Source organism: Takifugu rubripes, chromosome 11 (genome assembly GCF_901000725.2).
Source record: "Takifugu rubripes chromosome 11, fTakRub1.2, whole genome shotgun sequence".
NCBI lineage: Eukaryota > Metazoa > Chordata > Actinopteri > Tetraodontiformes > Tetraodontidae > Takifugu > Takifugu rubripes.
The window spans coordinates 13,299,017-13,321,542 of NC_042295.1; the positions used below are offsets into that span (position 1 = coordinate 13,299,017).

Below are 22,526 nucleotides of genomic sequence, written 5' to 3' on the forward strand. Positions count from 1 at the left end.
TGATAATATAGAATAGTGGTTTGTATGGACGTTGATACATAGGTGAAAGATTCGTAGACGTTATGTTGGAACTTTTAAATGTGCTATGGTTTTGGGCAATTGTGCTTACTCTAACATTCCAAAGCAGTGAATAAAGCCTGTCTTGGTGGGAAATGGCATTATCATGTTTTGCTAATTAATTTTAGCTGCTCATCACATCATTTTTAAAGAAATGATAGTCAATATTCTACAGTACATGTGGGGCAGCGAGCTACTATCGCAAAATGTAATTATGTATGATATTTATTGTACATTTACATCCACGAGCGTCTTGGATGCCTTAACATCTCAAGTAGTCATTTTACTTGGTTTTCACTAGTACAGGCCAAAAAAGAATTTGAGTATCAGTATTAAAAAAAGGTCTTTTAAAAAAAATTGGCAAGAGCAGTGGGGACTTGATATGTTCTTATTACACCAACAAAGAATGTGTGGCAAATTGGGTTTACAAAAGGGACCACCAGAGTTTCAGTTCTTGATTTATTCCACAGTTTATGTCTACCATAATACAGGAATAACAAAGTCTTGCAATCTTGTGTATCCCAAATAATCGGTACCAAATGATCACCACACCAGGATTTTCTTGTTTAAGATATTGCCTCGCAAAACTCTCAACATTTTTCAAGAAATCAGTGTTAGTGGAGAGATTCCTTTGTTTGTCGGTTTTTCTGTTTACCATTATCAACTGCAAAACACACAATAAATTAATAAATTAACACACAAGCACTCTTCTACAGCAGTAGGAATAACAGTGGTTAAAAATGATCTCTACTATTACAGTACATCAACCCAGTGACAGTCTGACATCTGAGCAGTGTTTTCAATCATGTCCAGACAGTTTTTCATTTAACATACAATAACTAACTACCTAATTTCTACGTACGCAGCTCCTGTTAAAATGGGTCTCTAGATAATAAATTACACACACCTTTCATTTCTGAGTCTGACGGGGAGGCAGGTTATTCTTCACACTTGTCTTTCCCCTGCCAGTGCAAATCATTCAAACTCCCATTTCATATATACACTTGGTGGATGGTAATGTTTGAGATTTGGAAAAGAAAAAAAGGAAGCAACATGGTGTAACACTCCCAGCTTCATTCAGCCTGGCTCCGTCCTTCTGAAAATCACTTACATCTTAAGTAGAAAATAACGATAAAAAGAATATAAAAGGCGGTAAAAAAGTATAGAAAAAATAGTTGGTGAATCTTGAAATAATAACACCTCTTAGCACTGCACGGCCATGCCTTTCAGTTCAAATGATGATTTACCCTTCAGTGGTTCCAGCCCACAATGAAATACTGGACCTTAGTTGCAGTATAAACTGATTATTCACACGTCCTGATAATTACAACATGGCTCTCACTTGAAGTTTATTTTGAAAAGCAAAAAATATCTAAGGCAAATTTAACAGTCAAAATTGAAATGAAAGCACAAGAAAACATTTCTTTTCTCAACTATTCTAAGTGACATTGATCACTGGCAAATCTTCATTTGGGGAACCCCCCCCCAACCAAACACACACTATTCCACCCTGTGTCATCAAGTGCATCAACAAATATTTCCTTCTGTCAGTAGTCTTCATCCAGCTGCTTTTGAAATGACTGTTGCACATCAACAACTAAAGATCAGTGTCAGTGGCGGAACAAATTCAGGAAACCACAAATAACTAATCCTTCGGTCTGGCTTGCACTTTTAGCCTCCAAAGGGACACACTCAAATGACACAAGATATATCTGTTAAGTCTTTTCAAAGGACACCCCCCACTGTGTTAGTTCCACTTGATTCTCTTGGTCAGTGCACGTACAGTTTTCAGTGAATTTTCCCGTTGTCAAGCGACCACAAGACAAAATAAAAGATGCTTCTTCTTCTTCTTATCTGCTTGGAACCTACTTGATATCCATTTTGAGGAAAGCAGACATGGACTGCCAAGTCTAAAGGACTGCCCATAGTGAGAATAGTCCTCTCGCTGCATAATGCACATCAGCACAAATGATAAATAGAAGTAGAAAGAGGACGCTGCCTGCATGCTAAAACTGGAGTTCACCTTGGCATTCAAGACATCAATAAGCATTATAGTATATTAAGATTTCTATTGACCAGTAGGCTCGTCTAATGTTCTGATGGCAGCACTCAGTAAATTGCTGAATACTAAGAAGACGGATGCAGAGGGACTTTAGTATGTGAGCTCCCATGTATCATCGGTAATGTATGAGATGAACGATCACTTCAGAATGATCATTTTTCATACATGTCATCAACCATCTGCACAATAGAGTTAAGGGAAGTATCATATTCATTATATCAGAGATAGAGTTGGTCAGGTTTTGCATCATTATGCCTCTAAAAACTTACAAAATTGAAGAAAATGTTTTGACCTTAGACGCTGTTGATATCGCTGTTAATTTACTGGGTGGTACCCCAGTGAAAGTACTTCAGGAAATATAAAAAGGACAGGCACAATCTCAGAATTTCAGATGCAGATCTCCAAAAGAATGATTCATCCTTGGGAGCCAATTAGAAAGGCTTATTGGTACCATGTTCTTCTGCATAAATAATACAGGATCACATAACCTACCTGTAGTCTGAAGGCAATGCTACCAAATACGAAAGAGTGCGTAACTGTGTGAAAAGGTGCAACAAATAAGAGCTGGAAAATAGTTTAAATATGCATCTGGTGCTAAGTTGTACAGTTATGTAAAACTCTGTTCTCAAGTATATATATACAGTATATGTGTGTATGTTGCTTCTTTTTACATTTCAGTGTCAGGATTTGACCCCTTTAGTGGGTTCAGTAGATTGCCGCACATCCGTCCACTCCTGCATGGTGCTCTGCAGGGCCTGGGTCTTTTCTTTGTCAACTTGCACATAGTCCACTTTTTCATCGGAGGTCACAGATGACGTGGAAGGCTGTGGAATGACCAGTTCGACAGATGTGAGATTGGGGCAACCTTTCTGAACCGAAGAAGATAAAATTTCCACAACCCTCAAGTCTAAAACAAACATACCTTTCTATGTGGGCTGGGTGATCCAGGCTGGAAGTCCAGTGCAAGGTAATCCACATTCCCACATTTTCTGGGGGCCGGGCTGCTGGTGCCACTTACGGCTGGGGAGGTAGACACTGGGTTCTGCTAATGGGGACAGAGTGGCTTCACTCACACAGGGTGTATTCACATGGCGCAGATCATTAAAAGAAAGAATGCAATGTGCAGTTTTCCACCTCCAGACTCACCATAGCCACATAATTCTCCTCGCTGTCTGCAGAGTCAGTGCTGGTGATGCTCTGTGTAGAGATGGGTCGACAAGGCTGAGACGACATCGAATTCATAGCAGCCCTGAAGGAAAGCACACAGAGTAGAAACTCAGCGCTGGACTAATCTGTACTATCAAAACAGGTTGTGTTGGATGTGTTTCCAGGAAGTTACCCAAGCTGGGATGAGTTCCCATTGTTAATTTCATACACATTTATTGGTGCTCTTTCTACAGAGGGTGCATGTGTGAACAAAAGGCTCTGCTGTTTTAGCAGCAGCCCAGATCCAGCAGATGGCTGAGTTTGTTCTACACAGGACTCCAACACTGTATCTGTGGACACATCCGACGTGCAGACTTTCCTATCTCTTATTGCATGTAGAAACAGAGAGCCTTTGGCTGCCTAAAGAACATTTGATTTCCCATAAGTGAAAGTGGTTTATGACACTCACACGGGCCGTGTCCAGGACATGGTGACTGGGCTTTTAAATGGCAGCTCATCAATGATCCCATTGTTCTTCAAATCAAGAGGTGTTGGCTTCGCTGTTGGAAACAGGAAGAAGGGTTTTCATACATCTAACGATGCACATATTATCACATTTAACTAAAATAAAGGCAAAAAATGCCTTTCATGTAGAGCAATGACAAGTGGTAGTCAAAAACTCACATTTCCTGTTGGGTTTCAGGTTGCGGTTGATGGGTGGCGGGGTGACATCACTTAGGCGGCTGGGCCGGTGACACAAGGAGGCACAACTTCCCTTACGGGCAGGTAACGTTGCAGAGAATCCTGGGAAATCAAAGTGATGGGGCCCGGGGCTCATAGGGATGTAGATATTCTTAGGACTGTCAGCCTGGGCAGCACTGAGTGGTGAGGAACCAGGATTCATGGGCACATAGTTATCATCTGAGTTTCCACTGTCTGAGCGAGTCAGAGGAGCTTTGTTTCGCTGGTGACAAAAGATAAAAAGAGAACGATTTGATTTATTCGAGGATTATGAAATAATATTCAACATTACGTGTGTATCGACTCACCAGATAGGAGCTAAACCCATCGTTAATTGACTCCACAGATTGGCCTGAGTTATTGGAAAGGATGGGACGGTGATGATTATTAGTTTCAAATGATGAGCCTGTGAGAAGAATCCAGGTGAGAACTTAATATTCACCATTGCTTGTGAAAGCAACACGTACAAGCATAACTCCAGATGATTACACTTCCTTTTCTAATAAAAACAATCCATCAAATGCTGTATAAATCTGTATCAATCCCTACAGTATGAATATTACATTTCAACTCCAGATTATTATCTGGGAGACTGGCCAGTTAGTCACTGCTCAGCTCATAACATTAAAATGAGACAGTGGAAGAGGAAAAAAATGGAGAATGCGGTGTGAGGAGGCAAATATTCACTGCAAAACCAGAATCCGAAGAACTAATTAGGTTAGACTTGTATTTAAAAATATCAAATGTGTGTCCCGGTACAGCGTATAGTTTAAAATATTTGCACAGGTAAAAAGAAAAAAAAAAAAAAAGCAGGGCTCAGGAGGGATACATCGTTTCGAAAGACTAGTGCTGCTTTCAATTTACCTCGATGAAGCCTGATGTTCTCAACAGCAGGGAGAGTATTCCTACGAGGGATATATGACACTGCAGATGCCATAACTCCATTATGGCTATCCGCTGACTGGGGACTCCCCCAATGCCCCTCTGACCCCTGGCTAGGTTTAGGAGGCCTGGGAGGAGGAGCGCTGCAGGACTCAGAGTTGGAGAATGGCAAGGCATTGTGATTCTTATCAAATGTCCGGGGGATCTGGTAGAAGGAACCAGGGGGCGTAGGAAGGTCGTAGTTGTCGAGTGGGCGCTCGATGCTCTGCGTGGTGGCGAGGGTGTTGCAAGGTGTTTTAAAGGTGTACACTTCTTCATTCTCCACATCGGGTTCACCTTGGCCGGTGAAAGCTGCTGACTCAGAGCTGTAACCCCGGGGAAGCACATAACAGGCCTCGTCCTGGGGGGAGCCATCATGCAGGGGAGAGTGGTGTTTACTTGGCTTAGGCAGGCTATAAAAGCCATGCAACTGAGCACCCATGCCATTCACACAGTGGGGGAAGCCATGAGAAAGGTTCTGCGCTGTGGAGTCACTCCCCACGAACACACAACTTCTTGTAGCCTGGGAGAAACTGGCACTCCTGCAAAAACACACACAGACATATTTACACACGTGAATTCTTAATTCTGTCTACTTTCTAATTCTCCATTGAAGGGCAAATATCTTCCCCCCTTTCAGTCATTCTAAATGATAAATATTTATGTCCCACTAGATGGCACTGTAGGTCTTCAGAGATAGTTCTGAAGGTCCCGCCAAGCTTCAAAAAACCTTATCACCTCACTGCCGCCTTACAAGCATTTAGTTCAGGCATTTTAACGTATGACTGAAAAGCTGATTCACTGAAAAGTTTTCATCATGTTGACAGGAAAATACCACGACTTTCCCACAGTTTCTTAGCCTTGGTTAGGCACCCTGGGGGACATACCCCATTTATCCTGCCGCTATTGTAGAGCTTGACCTTGGTGCCAACTGGAGCCACTATTCAGTGTACACATTTCTAGCCAGTGACCAATGGTGTAACATGGTTGGCCAAAGGAAAGCAAATCTTCATTATTCTGCCTTCCACCTTTGTTGCGTAATCTTCCTATAATTTCAATAAAGAAAACCTGAGCTTGCACCTGAGTGACAGAAAGTGTAAACCTGATGAGATGGATTGTGAGGTTTATTTCCTGGTCCTCACAGAACAGATTAATGTGCAAAACATGTGGCCGGGAGGGCAAAACATCCCTGTATTAGTCTCAACTTATAGGAGTGATGAATTGCAGCCACAACCTCATTGATCACCTACTGTGTCAGCGATTTGCTGAATGGCCTGATTATTAAAGCTACCTTTTGATTCCCAGAGGCAGGCATGAAGCTTACCATAGGTGAGGTGAATGTTAATGAGGGGTGCATGACGACCTTTCATGTAAACATTTGATCCTTTTGTGCTCTGGCTAAACCTATATATAAAAGATCAATGCATCCGTTGTTATACTCCACACCTGTACTGTATAACATACATTCACACTTCAATGAAATTCCTGTATTCCTTTGGACAGTTTAACAACTATATATTTTAACAAATGAGTCATTTATTATTATAATTAATGAACTGGCCATGCACTGTACATTAATATGTAAATGCACCTGTATTACTCTGTCCCTGCCAGACTGTCTGAGCGTTTTGCCGTGCACAGCTTCTAAACAGCGGAAACGTTGCAAATCTGTATGTTGACCTGCATTACCGAATAACAGGAAAATGTAACAGGAAGCTGAACTGGTTGTGACCTTTACCTTGTGCTCTCCCTCTTCCTGCTCATGCACTGATGGAGTAGGAGGTAGTCCTGGGGGGCACTGTTGGAGAGGGAGTTACTGTGTGTGTGGCGCACAGGCTCATCAAAGGTGAAGAGGACTGGCTGGCTGGAGTGTATAGGAGCAGAGGACTTGCGTTCCCCGGTCAGAGGAGCCATTGAGGTGATGACATCTGCTCCAACAGAACGGGGCATATGGGGCAACCGGCCATCTGTTGAGGGGGAAAGAATTATTGACTTAACACAGACATTTTATCTTTCAAAAAGTGATTTAGCTGGCATTCAGGTTTAATGTTGGTGTCAATAGGTTGGATATTTTGCACAAATGTATGAAAAATCGTAAACACATAAATTACCTTTCTTAAACCAAGCTTTTAGTTGACATATTTTCTCTGAAGTGGAATATCTTTTAGTCGCACCTATGAGCTTTTTAAGTCCATGACCTTGCTTTGTATTGACTTTTTCTTTCAGTCTGCTCTCTAATCAATAGGGCACAGTTATCCATCTAATGCGAGGAGTAACCCCACATTCATTTATTCATGCTACAGGCTTTCAGTGGTTTAGCAAATGATGGTCTTAATTTTCCTTTCCAACCAGGGTCAATGGGTTTTGTTTGATTTTACTTTGGCCACTGCTTTCTTCCGTGTTCCTGTGTGGATACCATGGTCTTAGTTGTTTCTTTATGACACTACATAGAGGACTCAAAAGGCCACAAAGAAGAGACAAATCAGACAGTGGTATGCTGCAAATAGACCCAGGCATGAGACCAAAAAAAAAGGAAATGTAGACTGAGCAGTGGGAGAAGGGAGAGTGGGTGGCCCAGTAATCCATCGACCCATGGTGCTGTGTGCAACTCAAGCTGATGGAAGGAGAGAAAAACAACCATTCATCTTTTACTGATATGGCATGCAGTATAAAGGGTGATAATATCTTCCTGGTATTGCAGAATTATTGCATGTGAAAAAGTGTCATTAATGTTCACTTTAAAGTTATAAATGGTTTGCAAGATTAGTATTTTACCCAACATTACGATTATTTTAAGTGTTTCTTCTACAACTGGTTTATCCTTTCCCCCTTAAAAGGAGGGTACATATGAAATCTGTCTGAGAACTTTCCAATTCTAAATAATTCCCAAGAATTGTACACAGAAAATATGCCAAAGCTGTTATAACATCAAACTGTCTTTTAACTGCAACTTGTGATTCATGATGGACCACACAGGGGGACTTTAGCCACCGCAAAAGACAAAAGATTAAAATGTGGTTTGTGAGCATTTGTACTCTAATGCATGTGTGGCGGTTGGAAAGATGGTTGTGTAATATTCTGAAGTTGAATGAGGTCACATCTAGGCCTAAAGGGAAAAAGGACTGTGCTGTGAGGTCTCCAAGCCAGTAGACATGAGCTGCTCATGTCAACAGCCACAAAGCACCCCCCCCCCCCCTTCCAATGATCCTCAATTACACCATTGTTCTGAGCCATTCCATTCTCCCCAGGCTAATTAGGCATCATCTCCTTTCTCCACAAAAAGCTTTGTAAAAGCTTTGATCCAGTGCAGTGAGTAGTACAGGCCAAATAACACTGATAGATATATTGATTTTTTTTTTAAAAACCTCCCACCCACATCTTTTCACAAGAGCAAGAAGCTGCATAGAAAAGCATATCCAAACTTTGCTGAAATGCAGAGAAGAAAGTTACATTAAAACTGAAAAATCATATCATGCGCCCTTAACCATTTTTAATGAGTTCTAAAACAGCACGATAAAAGTCTAAAGGCAGTTGATCTTGTCTCCTGACTGCTTAATCAAAATCACAACTAACCGAAACCGCGTCTGAAGACTTCACTTAAAACTGGGAAGCAATATGGATTAGTCAGCAATGTGGCATGTACCTTTGAGACGTCTCAGTAACCACAACTTGCCTTCAACGACGTGATACATATGTAATACCTTGCATAGATCTAGGAATGCTCATTTTCATTCATGAATGCCTGTCACCAACCTCCTCTTCCTGCTTTTTTATATATTATAGCCAGAACATTAGCCATAAACAAAGAAATTAGCACTTTAAGCTGAAACCTGTGCTTAAGAGGTTATTTTATACTTCTCACAGGAAGGATGGCAGGATAAAAGACTGGAAGAAGTGAGGGGCTAGCCATAATAATAAAGAGAAAGTATATAGTATTTTGTATTGTCAGAACTTATTTCCCCCAAAAGAAGGTAAATAGCACAGTTTAAATGAGTTAACCGACATTCCTCAGCTCAAAACAACCATCTCAACATGTTCATTAATGCATTAAAAGACCCTTGTGGCCGGGGAATGAAACGTGGCTATTCTGGGTCAAAGAGCTCAAAGTTCATGTGTAATTTTCCAATTATGCTCCATCATAGATCACCTACTGTCTCATCTGCTTTGTGACTATAATCTAATTGAAGCAAGCTGATGGTCTCAGAAGTCCAAAATTAGAACCCTGTTGAATCACTAAGGACAAGAGCATCTTTGTAGGGTGCTTTCCTCCCCTGCCCAGCTAGAATTAGATAAAGACATTTGATAATCTAATATAAAATGAGCTGCAAAAACAGATCTATTGAACTGAATGGCATCTCACAGAGACATGGAGGAATACGTGTTTTAATTCTGATATTGAAAAATCTTTCCTTTCATCATCTGTCGCCATCATCATTCAAATATTTAATGACAGACATTCATCAGATAATTACTCTGTCCACCTGCCTTCAATTTGAGTACAAGTAAAATCTAATTTCCTTAATGGCCTCATATGGGATTGGTCCTAAATATACCCTCAGGGACGGGAAGAGGAGCACTGTAAATCATAAATATATATGTATAAAAAAGAAAAAACCTGCATCTTGTTATTGGATATGACTACTTAGTGACACAAAGGTCATTCAATAGTTTTAATCCCCCAATAATCTTGGCAAAATTTCCCTGTGAAACGGCAATGTGAAATAAACAGCACAGCGAAATGACTCCAGTATTGACTGGTGATTCTTTCATGGGTGATTCTAAATATCAGATACAGAATATGTCTGATTTGTCTGGTGCAGAACCTTGAGACTACCACTTTAAAGCAAGACTGGGTCCCAGGAGGATAAACGGTTGGGTCCATTTGCATGTAGTAAGTCGGGGGATGGAAGCTTTTCACATGGGGAACACACAGTGGAGAAAAGAAGCATTTCATACAATGTAGATTTTGCAATTCTTCCCACAAAAGAAATTGGAAAAGTGTGTAATTATCATCATAGATACACATCAGCTGAGAGACAGAATCTAGAGTAAAATTCAGAAAATATCACTGTATCAATATAAGTTCTTCATTCAAATACTGATATTCTCCACTATAACTGAGAAGATGCTGTCAGGGAGATGGACACAGAGACGCTGACACTCACGAGATGGAGACAAAATGGCATCTTCCCACTACAAGGGCAACAGAAATGAATGAAAATAACATGCGTGTTTGTGATAAAACTAGACTATCTGTTTTATTCTTCTCTGAAAATAGCACAGAAGAATATCCCTGATCACATTACACCCAAGTGCCTGCCTGGCTGCTCCACAACATGAGAGCGCTGCTCTTTCACTACACTCATCACACAAAAGGCCCATCTTGGCTGGACCAAGAGTGTTTGACTTCTGTCTAAATCAAAGGTTGAAGGCAAAGAGTAAATAAATACAGCAGCTTTTTGGGTCATTTTTATTTTTTAAATAGCAGTTTGTTTTTAAAAGGATTTTTGGGGGGAATTATCTCAGACTTACCTAACAGCCAAAGCATCGTTTAAAAAAAGGATACACACAAAAATGAGACCTGCTGACAAACATTAACCGCTTTCCCAAGAAGAGCTTATCTTTGTCTGCTTCGGAGGTTAGAAATCAGGGGGAGAGCAGGACAAAGCCCATGATTGATGAGATTATGCTCCATTCATTAGACAGTAGTCGGGGCTGGGTCTCCGTGGTTAAGGATGCTGGCTGCACACCCAATCTGTAGATGGATGCCATTATTAATCCTTTTGATGATGTCATAAAGGTAGTATCATCTCAACATGTATTACGGCAAAAGAGGACATTTATGTAAAAAGCACGACAAATTTTAGTCTACGTGTGTGTAAATGTGTAAATTGATGATTCGTTGTATAAAATGTATATTCGATTGTGCGATATGCAAAGTACAAATAATCATTTTTGTCCTCATTAATTTTTATTTGAAAATATAAAAAAAATCGGCTATCATGTGCCCTCGTGGCCTGCCTTCAAATCTTGCCCATGTCATTACCGGCACAATTCCAGAAACAAAGACGGAGGTTATTCTGGGAACTTAAAAAAATAATCACAGTAAGTATAGCAGTGTTATTTAAGCAAGACTTCAATAATGATTCTAATAATAAGGGACATTTTTTTCCCTCCAGGTGCTTTAGTCATTCATTGGTTGAGGCAACATATTGGAAAAAATATCAAAAATATAAATGATTTAAGTAGCAAAGATTTAAACCAAAAGGCAGAGTTTTTAAATATCAAAGCCTCATTTTAAACTGCGTTGCTAATTTTTTTAATCGCGTTCACAGTGATATAAACATAAGCCTTATACATACAAGCTTTGGGTACCGTGACACCTTCTGTCTGGCTCCGAGTGCCTTGCTATTTAGATAACCTGATGTTGGCTCTTCTGTTGTTTGTCTGTGTAAACTTTTCTAATTTGCATAAGGAGAACTGACTTGTGTTTTTTTCCAAGCGTGTTTGTTATGTTTAACAGAGGGAATTCCCTGTTGTTGGTAAAGTGCGAGTACAGACCTGCAGCAGCCTTCAACAGTGAAACCGATGAAAATGTCAAACTCTGACCAGACAACATGTTTTTAAAAAGAAAGAAAAAACAGGAAGCCTATAGAAAATGGACTGAGTCCAATTAAAGATAGTTCTTCAGCACTTATTCATGCTCAATGGCATTCCAGCATCAATGTGGGTAAGAAAATGGTGTCAAAAATGTCAAATATTGACATTAATTGGTTATTCCTTAGTAGCCTAAAGTAAACTAAAGTTAGGCCAACTGACTAGCGAGTAGGATAATTAGGTCAAACACCTTGACGCTTCACAAGGGCGGAGACAAGGATTATTCAGAAGACAGCAAAGGATTCCTTGGAAAGTAAAGGTGAATGTTTGGATGGATGAGTCATTGAATGAATTCTGAAGGGCCACAATGGCTGCTCATAAGCATGTCAATATCCAGACAGACAGCAATACAGCTGCTTCCAGGATGTGTAGGCAAATACAGTTTAAATGAATTCCAACTATGCAGGCCTCAAATTAACGCAATAAGACTTCTCTAATTTTACATCCTGACATATGTCAATATGTTTAAATACAAAAGTGTAATTAAAGTCACTAAATCAGTTGGCATAACTTCAGTTTGCTAGTTTGCTCAAGAGCTGGTGATGCACACAACCTCTTATAGAATAATTGCTACTACGTGAAGAGGGGGAACCCCGCCACCCCCCCCCCCCCCCCCCACACACACACACACACACACACCCGCACACAAACACCATGAGCTGCTACATTCTCTACAGCTGTTTTTCCCTACATGGACCTGTTATCTGTTAAAGATGATCAATCATGTGCACAAACAAGTAACGTCCAGCAGCTGCCAGATGGTGGAAGAACAACAGCAGTGCAAACAGAAATCATCTGAAAATCCCTCTTAGGGCACCACACATCACACTGCAGTGTGATCTGCTAATGCTACAATTCACCCTCCGGATTTTGTAGCCTGCTTTAAAACAAATGAATGTAAACTACAAGTAAAGATTGGCTTCTAGTAGCTGAAGTTGATAACACCCTCTAAGTCATCACTTAAGTACTCTGTAAACTAACTTAATTATCAAGTTAAGACAAATATTTGGGCCACGGGAAGGATCTCCTCCCTTCATGGATCAACTCCTTTTTACATGGCCTGCTGTCATTATTTTATTGATGTGGTACTCTTCTGTGTTGAACAGTAGCTCTGCTTTTATGCTTTAGTGACATGTTAGCTTGGAAATATTATTTCTCCCTAGCTACCAGACTTGATATGGAATTTTGGAAACACAAATATCTACTATTTCTCACTCAAATAATCAGTTACTTGGATGTCACTTCAGCCTTACTTAAAAAAGGAGCAGAGTAAATAAATGTGTTGTGGGTCACTATGAAAAAGGCTCAAAAATAACAGTACTGAAAAAGCAACACTGAAAAAAAAAAAAAGAGTTAAAGATGCCTACCTTGGGTGTCATCTGACTGGTTGAACCCGCACAGCTGACAGATGGAACGAACCCACTTGTTCATTTCCTCCTCGGTCTCAGCTACAAGATAAAAAGTGCGATCTGAGGTCTTGATATCAAACACAAAGCTGTCCTGGAACTCCTTCCTCTTGAAGGTCAGGCCAGCGTCCACCTGCTCGCAGCAGTGGAGGTCAATGACCCGAATGGGTTTCTTAGAGTGATCGTTCTTGTAGTACTCCAGAACATCCGGGTCACCACTCATGCGTCCACTGCGAAGTATAAACCAGCGTTTCTTCCATGCCTAGAAAAAGAAATTAAAAGATAAAGGCATCTTTCCATAGAACATAGGCCACTACATAGAGTAATAAAGCATTCAGTTTCTAGTTTTGCACTCCGATACCTGAACAATATAGTAAATCTCTCAGAGAAATTAGAGGATCTGTACTTAAACAGGTTAGTGCGTGCCACAGCAATGTGGTTATGTGTGGTTTGCATGAGCTGCAGGATGGAAGAAGGAGGCAGCAGGTGTTTACTCCCTCTCAACGTACTGTATTTCCTGAAGTGAACTGGGACTGAGTAGAATCTTGTATAGATAAGCATCGTGACGTGTAGCAGAGTATTGTGTGCTGTGCTTTTCCAAATATAATGCTTGTTGTTCTCATTTGCAGTGATGAATAAAGTACATCTTGAATCTGGAATGTCATTTTTATTTGGAAAACAATTAGCCAAAGAACGCAAGGTAAGAAAATCATTGTTGATTCATGTAGACCGTTAACTGTCCGCGGTGAAATAGCAAAGATGTTTCCCATTTAAACAATTAGTAAATTGCATTTTCATGGTCTACCCAAACGAAATTCAAGCTACGCCTACATTTCTTGAGAAGGCCTTAGTTGCAACTAGATCCCATTTAATTACACCAGCCAGTCATGATGTAAAGCAATAATCCAACTTGTAGCGTTTACACCAAAGAAAGCAAGAATATTGCCTCTGATTACAACAGCTCCATATGTCAATTTCTACCTTAGAGGCCCCTCTGTTTTCTGTGCACAGACACAAAAGAGGAAGATAGACAGGAAGGGATATAGGGAGTTAAGGGGGGAGGGGGTTTGGCTTTTGGACAACTGCCAGAGATGCACTTCCGCCAGGCAAAGCAGGCTGCTGACACACAGGATACTGCAGGTTCCTCTCTCTTCCTCAGTACAGACACCGCCGAGAGGCTTACTGCCCCCATGCAACCCCTCCAAACAGCCATACACCATACTACACATGCACAAACACTCATAACTAAACAGCAGTGTAGTAAAACAATTAAACCACAAACAAAATGCATGGGCTTTTTTTTAAAAACACTATTACTTTACCTGGATCTTTAATTATAATGCACCGATGGTAAATAAGCCATTTCTGTGACACGGTGACTGATGACTCCTTTTTTTATGTATAATTCAAATTAAAATGACAGCATTTGTTCTGGAAGTGCTCCAAAACTGATACCAACCTGCCCTAAAAAATAAAAACAGTCCTAATTATTTTAGCTGTCTCGTTAACATCAACCAAGATTCCCAATTGAAACTTTTGCAAGATAATGACTGGAATGTTATATTTCACATTGATATTCATCCTTCCTGGAGCCGCGAAAGCTGCACTTATAAGAAATGTCAGTTGTGGTTTCCGCAACACACTCCGTTTTTCCAGGAACTGCAGAATATGATCTTATCTTTTAGTGTCTATCTTTGACATACTGGGGTACAAGATTTTTTTAATTTAATTATATCCTCCCTGGTGTTGATGAAAGTACTGATTAAATAAAAAAAGCCCTGGGTAAGGGACTGGCTTTAACCATAGAACTACAGGCAACATCTATCTCACAACAAGCCCCAATTTCCTCAAGCAGAAAACAGTGTGAAATGTTAATAGATCGAATCGGTGTTATCTGATTAGTTGCAGCTCTATCATAGGATGTTATTTGTGTCAAATACAGACTAAGCTGGAACATAGTTTGTAATATTTAATTTTAAAGAAGCTAAAATTATTGCTCCTCAGAATTTGTTCAATCACTAAAAAGGCATCAAACTCCTCGTGCACACGGACACAGAGCCCTGCATGGTCTATAAAACCCCTCGCTGCCAAGCCATTTAGAGAGAAACTACTTTAACTCTTTAAGGGTGCATTTATATATTACTGCCTTTTCTGGAAGACGGAATGTCACTCAATTGAGATTTGGAGCAATGCCCAGTTTCAAGAGGTCAATGTGACCAAACTGGGTTATTCCTGGCATCCATCGGCTGTGAACGACCTATTAAAACATGACAGCAATATATCTGAAGAAAAATAAAAGTCATGTTGGAAGCCTCATAATATCTAATCTTTGAAACGAATCAATGATCAAGACCATTAAAAAATGTCATGTACTGTATTCACTGATGTCCTCGATCCTTCTTTCATTCAAATCAGCTAGAACTCGCTAGAGTTCAATGTTTTTCTCTCCTCTTTCATTTGAGCAAAGATTTCTCCTCCAGCAAATCATGGTGGCCGAGTACACAACAAAATGATGTGGCCCGCCCTGTGTCTGTCCTACAGAGCATGTCTAAGCCCATCGATCACTACTGAAGCACAGAGGAGAGAGGGCTGAAGCTGAAAAACTGGGCCATACTCTCCGGTCTTCTCGACCTCCCCTCCCCCAGCATAGCTTTGATTTAAACAGCAGAACTGTTCGGGAAAATAATGGACTGTGCCGAAACATGCTGCCCTTGTTAACAACTGTACTGGAGCCCACTGGACCATGGACCAGGGCCAATAAACTGGCCTGAAACATGCATCAAAGATTGTCCCGAGCATTGCTCTACTTTTTGCAGAACAAATCACTTTTAAGGTCACAGCAGAACAACGAAAAAGAACAACGTACCCCCTATCAAACTGATGATGAGTGAATTTTGCAAACACAAAGAAAGAAGAGAGAAAGAAAAGCCATGCGCCTCATACAAAGGTGGTATTTATTCATACTTAATGATTCCATGAAGGTTTTTTTCCAACACAGGTTAATGTGTCCTGCACTGGCAGCAGCCAGCCACAGACATAGTGTGAAAGTTGAGAATAGAGGACAGAACACTCGTCGCATTATTGAGAAGGAAAACATCTAAAAACAAAACAACTCAAAACAATCTTTGGAGAGGCCACATCTAAAAATAGAAAGACTGGTTTATCTCACCATTACAGGCCGACATGTTTGGCTATTTTGGGAAGAGTGGAAAATGAAAACAAAGAAAGACACAAAGAGTCCTACATTCACATCAACAAAAGAGACACAGCTGTTTTCAATGTGCAAAGAGTTCTTCATTCATGCATCATCTCATATTTTACTGGATCATACACAGCAACAGCAACAGATGGTTAGCAACAGCAATTATACTCATGTCTCAGAACACAACCCAACAGGCTGTCCTGGTGACACAAATAAACCTGAGAAGGTTGTGATCCAAACAATTACTCAAGGTGTGTCTTTTACAACAAAAGGAGAATGTGCGTAGTAGTAGGCTGTGTCAACAAGCCTTCCTGACGTGCATCAGACCTTGTGTTTCGAAGTGCACATGGACAAACATCCAAAGTAAATACTGAACATACGCGTTCAATATTAGAAAAGACCTGTTTACTTCTCCCCCTAGGAAAGCAAGAGAGGATGAGGCAGCAGGTAATTCTGGGTCTTTGACCCAGCCTCCTCTGTTATACCTGCTCCGTGCTGCTGCTGCTACAGCACAGCTGCACAAACACCAGCAGCACGGAGCAGCTTCCAGATTCATGTACAGCTGGGTCCTGCTTGTCACAGGCAGATTCAACTTCTTACTCACCTGCCACATACTAGAAGGTAAATACTACACACAAGCACTAATATACACTAAACAAAACACAATATTTATTTAACATTGTTCTTATTCAGATGTGTTTGGTTGTTGGTTGTCCTCGGACAATGTCTCGTACAGTTAAAGCTTTGGATAAAAGAAAGCCATTATGCTTGCAAAGCATTTTGGTATCTGAATATCAGTAAAGAAGAAAATAAGGAGCTAATTTCACTTTTTATATTGGAAAACAGAAAATAATTCCTTGAATTATAACAGTAGCTGTTATATAATGATCGTGATCCAGAGTGGTTCTGAAATATGCAAGAGAGGTCAAACTGGATAGGCTACAGCTATGACGGCAGAGCCCTGATTATCTGGTTGTAATCAATAGTGAGCCTACCCACATTCCAGAAACATGCAGGCAACAAGCGAAAGAATGTTTTGCTTGTATATTTTCAAGAAAAAACATGAAATAATTTCACATTTTGTATTCCGTGCTTTAGTATATTTACCTGAATAACATCACTTTTTAGAGCGCCAATCACAAATGAACAAAAGTGACCACGGGGTCCTTAAAAAAAAAACAACCTTCCACTGGGGTCCACGCCCCAGTCACATGCGACACATATGAAGCCATATCCATACTACAAGTCAGAAAAATGAACTCCATATTGAACATATTCACACAATTTGCTCTTCATTGAATCAATGAAGTTCAAATTGAAAATGCCAAGCGTACATTTCTAATGGATATATAACAACAGTACAGCAATTGTACGCAGCCGGTTTGGAAAAAGTCAAAACACTGATCTTAGAAGGCCATCAGGTGTAAGATATAACACAGTTAGTCCCAAAATAGTCCCAAAAATAGTCCCATTTTTGTGTGTTAATAGAGAAGACAGGAGGCAAGATGCAGAGCACCAAACAGATAGACTCCTCTCCGCTATAGAAAGATTAAAATCCTCATTTTATCTTTGTGTATGGAACTGCCACATTCAGATCTCTAATTACACAGTTTTGGACTAATTACTGCATGTAGAATAGAGGCTGATGCTGTAATGGCATTATAGAGAGCATGACATCATGTACGATCATCCTGTGACTGCGGTGAAAAGCGATACCCGGCAGGTGCAAATGAAGAGGGATGAAGAAGGATGCTTAATTTGGAAGCTATAGTCCTCATTCTGTTACTTTAAGAACACGATGAGTTGCAGTCGCACATCATCTTAAAAGTAAATATAATCCGCATCAATTTCTGCTAAACAGTTCACTCATTAGGCGATGAATAATCACTCCCCATGCTTCCATGTCCTCAAAAGCCTGGGCTTCTTTGGAATCAGCCAGTACTAATAGCTGCACTGGTGGAGAGCATTCTCTGGAATCAGAAGCCTTTGTGGGACTTCCACTGCTTATGTTATGTGCTGTGGGGTCATACATCTGCCAACTGCACATGACATCTCCTGGTTCTTCTGATTCCTTTCTTGAGCATCATGTTACATCGAGAGACTGTGGCCTCACATTAACCTGTCATGCTATCACTCATGCTAAAACATCGCAGTGCTGATGAACCCCCCCTCACCCAAGTGTGCATCATTATAGCACACCGCTGACGATGATACACTGGAATACAGCATGATATCGGCGGATTAAATTACATAAAGAGAAGAAACAGTACATGTTATATTTGTATGAACATTCATTTGTGTAACGATTTGCATTTCTGACTAAATTGTTATTTTCAAAGCATTGTTACAGTCGCAGTACTGTATGTTTAGATGCATGCATTTTTCCTATAGATGAATAAAAAACCCTAAAAACAGAAAATACTTCCTTTCACAAGCTTAGTTACTTGGAACATGCTTAAAACTGCCTGCAATTTGTGCAATGTGCTATTTATGGTGTTTTCACACACTTTAGTAATTCCATCACCAGATAAAAATCACATGACTGAATTTCCCTTGTGGCCCATTTCATTTTCACCCAGATCTTAGAAACAGCTGAAGAAGAGTAAACAGGGAAATCATTTTCCTAGACCTTGCTAGTCAATCTATTGATGGGAATGTATGTCAGTTCAGAGAAATGACAGATGTTTATACATGATGCTGTTGTCTAATTAAAGGTAAACAGCCATTTAGAGAACGCTCTATACCCTCATTCTCACCGTTCCACTACTTAATGTATATTTACGGTGTTTATCATTTAGGCTGTTGTGTTTAAACATCAATATAACATTAGGTCATTGGTGCAATGTCAGATAATTATAAAGGACAATACCAATATTAATGTGTCTGCAGAAAATAACAAGAAACCTCTCAAATGATGCAGTTAAACTTAATCTAAGATTAGTCAGCAATCAAAAAAAGATATTGATGAGAATCCACGTGTACGTCGATTAAAATAAATGAAAATAACGATGACAGGCGAATGTGACTTGGATACTTTGCTCTCCTTGAAGCACCCAAGTTTTGGAGCTTCTGGGCCCATTTGAGGCCCATTTGAGAGCCCAGAGATAAAATGGAACAAGGAAAATGTCTGTGTGAGGGCTTGGTGTCTGTCAGAGCAGGAACTGGGAGGCGTTCTCAGTTGACCTCAGAGGGCAAGGACTTCCCAAAGTCCCTCTGCAAAACAACAGCAGACCCAGCAGCTGACAGCAGGCGCACAGGCGGCGGCTGCTCTGCCTTGAAAACGCACTAAATCCCTCCCAAATCTCCTCCTATGTGGACGCCCCATCAACAAAATCTTTAGAAACTGGCAGCGGGAGAAAGCACGCGCATCAGATATAACTTGACTGATATGATCATTGTGGAATGTGGCAAAGCTAAAGAGCATGAGAACAGACATGTTGGTGATGTCAGATATAACCGTCAGCAGACAGCAAGGTTTTGCCAATAATAGCACCTGACAACCGAAGAACAGGAATTAATATGTTTACACTATGTCCCATGCAAGGTTTGTACTGCGCATACATGGGAAAATTTCATACATGGGTGATTCAGAGTAGTGACGTTTGATTATGTAAACGCTGGAAGCCACAAAGAACAGCAAGTATGAGGGAGGTTACCTAACACCAAGGGTATAAATGTTAACCACTACACCAGCATCCTGTTAATAAGGACTAAATAAGTCTTCATATGGGATAATTAATGAGTGTCTTATACATGACTTCACATGTGAAGGAGGCACAACTGCTGGATTAGTCCGTTGTTTTTTTGTTCTTTCTGCTTACTCTGGATATCGTTCAAGAAAAGCAACAAGGCCACTCCTCCCTACTCTTAAAACACTACCCACCTCACAATATAACTGAACTAAACGAGTCTCTTACCAGATCTGAGCTGTTAGGGGCCCCCTGTTTCTCCTCTGGAGATGCACAGTGTGTACAAGTGACAAACGGATGCTGTAGGCAAAAGGACTCATCGCTAAGTTAACTGCATTTGTGAGTAATTAGCAAACATTTTGGTCCTTCACGTTACCGAGAAAACGTGTCATCTCTTGCTTCAACCACAGGTTAAACTTAGGCTTCAACTGTCATGGGTGTTTTGTGCCATGATTTTGCATATCATTGACATATCAGACCCACAGTGGTAATACCAGTTTTTTAGGCGGTCCCAAACTCAGCGCTGGATTTTACTACATATTTAACATGCATAGATTGCTACCATGCTCTCCAGGACTGTCTATGGAAGGTCACGGGCCTCCTTTTGGATACAATGACCAATCATTTCAACAAGTAACTACTGATTAACAGAAAGACAGGTCTCATCTGGAGCAGAGAGGACTCTGTGGTAGAAACAGGTGGAATATTGACAGAAAAAGCAGTTATGAAATTAAAATTTTTAATGTTGCAAAGCAACGCAGCCCGTTCCATGATGGTTAGAGCTCTGAAACGAGTAGAGACCGTTAAAACAGTGTTTACCGTGAACGAGCAAACCGAGTCCCAAATGTCTACAACTACTTGCAAATTTAAGAGCATTTCTCAGCAAAATGTTGCAGATGGCAGCAAAATAGGCGAATAAATGGCCACAATTGTCTATACCCTGGCTTTAAGTGGAAGGAATTTCAGATGGGTAGATTATCGCATTCACAAGTCTGCCTGTTCAGGATACTCCATCTCATGACACTGTTTTGGGGCTTAACTCTGTGTGCGGTTGTTTATAGGGTTTCGCTCTTAGTGAGAAGTCCCCTGCTCATCTTGTTCGTCCCACACACATGTAATAATGTTTCCTCTTGTTTTAAACAATACGGTGATGAACAAACCAAGTTTTTCCCTCTCTTTTAACATCCCTGCACAACCGCAGCTGCTGTTCCATACTGACTATGGTGGTCTCTGTGTAAACATTAGCCAACTTCATGTGGAAGACAATGAGGAAAGACAAAGGGTTGCAGTTGAAGATACTGAAGGATGGATTTTCAGATGAAACAGAGGGATGACATCATGGCAAAGTCAGCTAGTCGGAACACAGAGGGGCCGTAATGCAACACCATACATAAACAGTGGACAGCTGTATTTATAGGAGGTTGGCTCATGCTTCTATCTGCCTCCATAAATCCCATTATCTGATTTGCAGCCATTTGCAGAGACTGGCAGCTTTGGTTTACAAAGCTGTCTCAAGGTACGTTAATGCCGCAGTTATCACTATTGTGATATTAGTCGGCTTGGCCAATTTGAAAACGATGCACGTTAATGCTCGATTACGCATTAACTCATCTTGATCAGGCCAATGGACAAATGGCAAAAGCTTTTCGTTTTAATTCACAAAGGCTAAACTACAAAGGCTTACTTTGTCATGAGTTCAAAATGACCCTTTCATGCAAAATCTCTTTTACATTTTAAAATAAAACACAGCTACATTCGGAATTAAGAGGAATAAACGGCGTTATCGTTGCGCACCTGTTACTGGCTACATTTTAAAACCCGGCTGGCACGGACGCACGTGTCCAACAAAAACACCAACAAATTGCAAATCCATTAACTCTTGCAGCAGTCCAAAAAATAAGCAATAGAGGGGGAAAAAAGCAACTCCTCAAAAGTCGGGCTACTTACATATCTCCTAAGTTTCCTCTCCGGCGGAGACTTTCTGAGCCAGCCTTGGAAGAGGATCTCTCCGCCGCTCATGTTTGTCGGTCTGTCTGCTCTTTCTTGCGCTCGAACCTCGCCTGTCACTGGTACATGACGGCTCCTGGAGGCTGGTCCGTTCAAAGAGCTGTCAGCGTTCGGCCCGCAACTGCCGCAGTCTGCTACCTCCTCCGCCGGACACGCCTGATACCTCTGTGCGCAATGATCATCGCCAAAATGCCCAACTGGAGAGGAAAAAAGCCAAAAGTGTGGAGCGCACAAGGAGATAAGGAGCAATCGCGGAACAGGACTCAGCTGATGTGGGGTGAGGAAGTACCGTAGGGTGTCTGCAGTTTGTTTTCCAACTCATACCACGCCCACCGAGTAAAGAGAGGGATGGGCAGCACTGGGATGAACCGGATGAGAGAACCGCCTGCATTGTTCCAAGGTTTAAAAACCAGCAGGATTATGGGCAAATCAGAAGCAAAGTGTTTGCGTGGATATGTGGAGGAACGCTAGACTTTTTAGAGAGGATGCAGATGACTTTAGTTCCTCTAAGAAATGCTAATTATTTTACCTGAGTGCGTTTGGAGTTGAGGGGCTTATTGAGTAGATTCTTTCTAAAAGTGACACGTATTTATTTTAAAATACTATTTTTTTCACCAGATAGACTGAGTTAAAGATGC

The 22,526-nt window shown here is 40.8% G+C and overlaps 1 protein-coding gene across 3 annotated transcripts; it reads right to left on the reverse strand.

Annotated features, from left to right (window-relative positions):
• Window positions 1-502: 502 nt before the first annotated feature.
• On the reverse strand, window positions 503-22,201 carry gab2 (GRB2-associated binding protein 2). Of its 3 annotated transcripts, none has more exons than XM_011608636.2 (10): window positions 21,829-22,201; window positions 12,952-13,252; window positions 6,666-6,894; window positions 4,871-5,469; window positions 4,315-4,412; window positions 3,950-4,229; window positions 3,735-3,825; window positions 3,266-3,368; window positions 3,042-3,161; window positions 503-2,943 (listed from the first exon to the last, which is right to left on the reverse strand). In XM_011608636.2, the coding sequence occupies exons 1-10, from the start codon at window positions 21,898-21,900 to the stop codon at window positions 2,800-2,802; spliced, it is 2,037 nt and encodes a 678-aa protein (XP_011606938.1). In that variant the 5' UTR covers window positions 21,901-22,201; the 3' UTR covers window positions 503-2,799. The 3 variants fall into 3 exon arrangements, with proteins under 3 accessions (XP_011606938.1, XP_003968704.1, XP_029699567.1); XM_003968655.3 differs by having other exon boundaries at window positions 3,042-3,164; window positions 21,829-22,200; XM_029843707.1 differs by lacking the exon at window positions 21,829-22,201 and adding an exon at window positions 13,352-13,957 and having other exon boundaries at window positions 3,042-3,164.
• Between the last annotated feature and the right edge of the window lie 325 nt (window positions 22,202-22,526).

What these genes read in the sequence shown, in the direction of transcription:
- gab2 (XM_003968655.3), bottom strand. Translation starts at nt 21,900, where the DNA reads ATGAGCGGCGGAGAGATCCTCTTCCAAGGCTGGCTCAGAAAGTCTCCG. An exon ending in AGGAAGAGGGAGAGCACAAG is followed by an intron (nt 5,470 to 6,665) that starts GTAAAGGTCACA and finishes GTGTTTTTGCAG; the next exon opens with GAGTGCCAGTTTCTCCCAGG. An exon ending in GAACATCAGGCTTCATCGAG is followed by an intron (nt 4,413 to 4,870) that starts GTAAATTGAAAG and finishes TTCTTCTCACAG; the next exon opens with GCTCATCATTTGAAACTAAT.